Raw genomic sequence first — 3,154 nt, forward strand, 5'->3', positions numbered from 1 at the left:
GTTTTTTATACTGGATAGTATACTTTTGAACCACTTTCATACGAAAAGTAGAAGAATAGGGCGTATCTATCAAAAGCAAAGGGTGCATATATCACTTCGCAGAAGGGTACGGTTTAGAAGCTGCGGCTAATTAGAGCGGCTTATACACGCGTACAGAAGAATCGCGAATATTTTTTTGTCTTCACGTAAGCAGACCGTTTCAGCTTCCGCCACGTGTCCAACCATGCGTTTGCTATTTTTAGCTCAGTCCGTCGTTTTCAGCATCTCCGTGGAAGCCCGACGCCGTTTTACGCTCGTGTGTAGGAGGTTGGCAAGGCCAACATGCAGATCTACACGTGCCAGATAAGGACCTGGTTACTAAATCTCAGCCGTTATAACCTGGTCCATTGTGAAGATGAACGTAATCTGGAAGGCGTTCGTTGGAAATTGCAGGCGACATGCTTTTTAAACCGTCCATTGTTTTCGGTAACTGGGCCGCCCACCTGATGAGTTTCCAAACCCGATTGCAAAGAACGGTCAGTTGAGCATTGTTACCTAAAGCAAGACACGGATTCGATGCGCGATAAACGTGTCAGGATTGAACGTGTCTGAGCGTGTAGGGATGCGTGGGAGCATTGCAGACTCATTATCTTATCGAGAAAAAGCTTTTATACTCCGGCAGAGTGTGATGTATGATACGCAGGCAGTTTGAAATTATTCGATACTGCTTACGTTCCACTCGCCTAATCAAAATTAAACTGTCCAAATTAGGATCCCAGTTTAATTGTATTATAAATAAAAAAAGGATGGAGATTATTTGATTACCGACTGTGGGATTGGTGTGTATTTATTTAACGGTTAAGATTTAAAGCATCCAATGGTTATTTTTCAAAAAACACCTCCACATATCAGACGCTAGGTTTGTTCAAAAAATCCTATTTTAGGACTGTAACTCAGTGACAGATAGTTCCAGAATTTAATCGTTTTAATTTGAACTAATATATGCTACGTTCAGAATTTCTTAGTGCCTGCGTATCAAGCGTCAAACGATACCAGAGTATCAAATAACACCCGAAGTTTTTTAATGCGATTCGCACGAGCTAGACTGAAGTTGAGATTCACGGGAATTCGTGCCAATATAACATGTGGATCCCACGTATAATATTCAATGGACCGAAAAACTGATCTTTCTGCTCATTAGGAGGACCAAACATTAGATCGAGACCATTAGTCTCTTTTCTAGCCACCAATTCTTCGCATCCGTTCATCCCATCTACTGAGTCAAAATCTGTCTTATTTGATTCTCATGGAATATTAATAAATTTAATAACCTGATGAATGGTTAGGATATGATACATGCTCTCCAAATCAGCACGTGTAACGCGACTAGTCTCTTGAATTTCGATTCGCGCGAATCTCCTTTAAATCTATATTTTTCAAGCAGTATAAACGGCCGTTAGTTTTACGGCTCCAAGACCAAACGAGAGTCCATTCCGTTACTTGAGCAGTCAATGTCGGGTTAGAATTTAACCCAACGTGGTTAGCTTTAAACTCGAGTATGGGTTAGGACTGTACCCTATAAATAAACTCTCTTGTCATCCTCTTCTTCTACAGAGGTAAGTAATGCTTCTCTTTCTCTAATTTCTAAAGAGAAATGAATTTTTTATTTTAATAAAAATGAATTTTCTTTTTTGTTATTTTCTTTTCATTTATGCATTTTTCTGCATTGTAATTAGATTTCTCTTTTTGTAATTGGGTTTTCCATAAAATGCCTTTTGTATTCCTTGTAATATATTTTCTTTTAAAATTTTAAAATCTAGAATTTCTAGCTTCGTATTTAAACTTCCACGTTTTTTTTTAAAGCATTTTTTGTTAATGTAAAAAATCCCACTTGTGATTTTTCGTGTATGCATTTAATAGGTTTGCATGAATTTGCAATTTCTTGATTTTATCATTTTAAATGCAATTTTCTCAATACATCTCTTGAAAGAAGGGAGAGATTTTGCTAGCATCGTAAGGCATGTTGAAAGGAGTAAGCCAGAGCTTCTTAGACATTTCCAAGCCACGATTTTCAGACGTGAAGCCGGCCAGGTTATCCGATCGTAGCGATGCGATCTTGCAATCGGACGATTTCCGGATGTATGTGTTCAAGATAAAGCGATGCTCGAAATCTCGAAGCCACGACTGGACGGAGTGCCCGTACGCCCATCGCGGTGAGAAGGCGAGGCGGCGGGACCCACGCAAGTTCAATTACCATGGGATCGCTTGCCCGGAGTTCCGACGCGGGGCCTGCTGGAAGGGCGACACATGCGAGTTTGCTCATGGTGTGTTTGAGTTCTGGCTCCATCCAGCGAGGTACCGGACTCGTGCATGCAAGGCAGGGCGGTACTGCCGCCGTAAGGTCTGCTTTTTCGCTCACACGCCCGAGCAGCTGCGGGCCGGGATCAAGTACACATGTGAATGCGTTCATCGGGATGGCGTGGGAGTTTCGGATGGAGGAGAGAATGCTGTGGTGGGATCGCCTCCCACGTCGCCAGGGAATGAGTTTTCTTCGATGGGGGAGTGGGAGTTTTTGGAGGGTATTAAAGGGTTGAAGATAGGTGATGTTGAGGAAGTGGATACGAGTATCGGTGCTGATATGTTCGATTCGCCTGATATTGATTGGATTTCGGAGTTGGTGAACTAAGATGAGAGAGAAGACGGTTTTGGATTGATGGGGAGAGATTAAGGTATTGGATTTAAGATGAAAATCCGTTTTATTTATGTAAATGTTACATTAGTTATTGTCAGTTCGCATGCATATCGCATTGCATGTGATCTATAAATAAATAGATATGAGATATGATGCAGCGGTCATTGCAAGACTGTAAGTGACAGTGATGCTTGTTGTACAGGTAAACGTGGATAGTTGAATCAGCTTGTCTGATCTGGACTGTTCATTAGGTAAATCCCAAATTTGATGGTCTGTCATGAAAGTAATCAGATCAATTGTTCTAGGTTCCAGCCATTTGATCCATTACTCATAAAGTGGATGGTCAAGATTGTAGTTGGAAAATATTTGAATGGGATGCGGTTTGGCTGGGGACCCGAACACCGGCACCTAGCTGGTGTTAAAGATATGTGGGCCCAACATGATGTATTTATTTTATCTATGTTGTCCAGCTTATTTTAGAAC

The 3,154-nt window shown here is 41.3% G+C and overlaps 1 protein-coding gene across 1 annotated transcript; it reads left to right on the forward strand.

Moving 5' to 3' along the window:
• The first annotated feature begins 1,586 nt into the window (after nucleotides 1–1,586).
• Nucleotides 1,587–2,954, forward strand: LOC131233668 (zinc finger CCCH domain-containing protein 54). Its single transcript, XM_058230459.1, has one exon. The coding sequence runs from the start codon at nucleotides 2,000–2,002 to the stop codon at nucleotides 2,663–2,665; it is 666 nt and encodes a 221-aa protein (XP_058086442.1). The 5' UTR covers nucleotides 1,587–1,999; the 3' UTR covers nucleotides 2,666–2,954.
• The last annotated feature ends 200 nt before the right edge of the window (nucleotides 2,955–3,154 follow it).

This window comes from Magnolia sinica, chromosome 18, assembly GCF_029962835.1.
Source record: "Magnolia sinica isolate HGM2019 chromosome 18, MsV1, whole genome shotgun sequence".
NCBI classification, from domain to species: domain Eukaryota; kingdom Viridiplantae; phylum Streptophyta; class Magnoliopsida; order Magnoliales; family Magnoliaceae; genus Magnolia; species Magnolia sinica.

Bases quoted from the DNA above. Each gene is read 5' to 3' on its own strand.
- LOC131233668 (XM_058230459.1), top strand. From the start codon at position 2,000: ATGTTGAAAGGAGTAAGCCAGAGCTTCTTAGACATTTCCAAGCCACGA.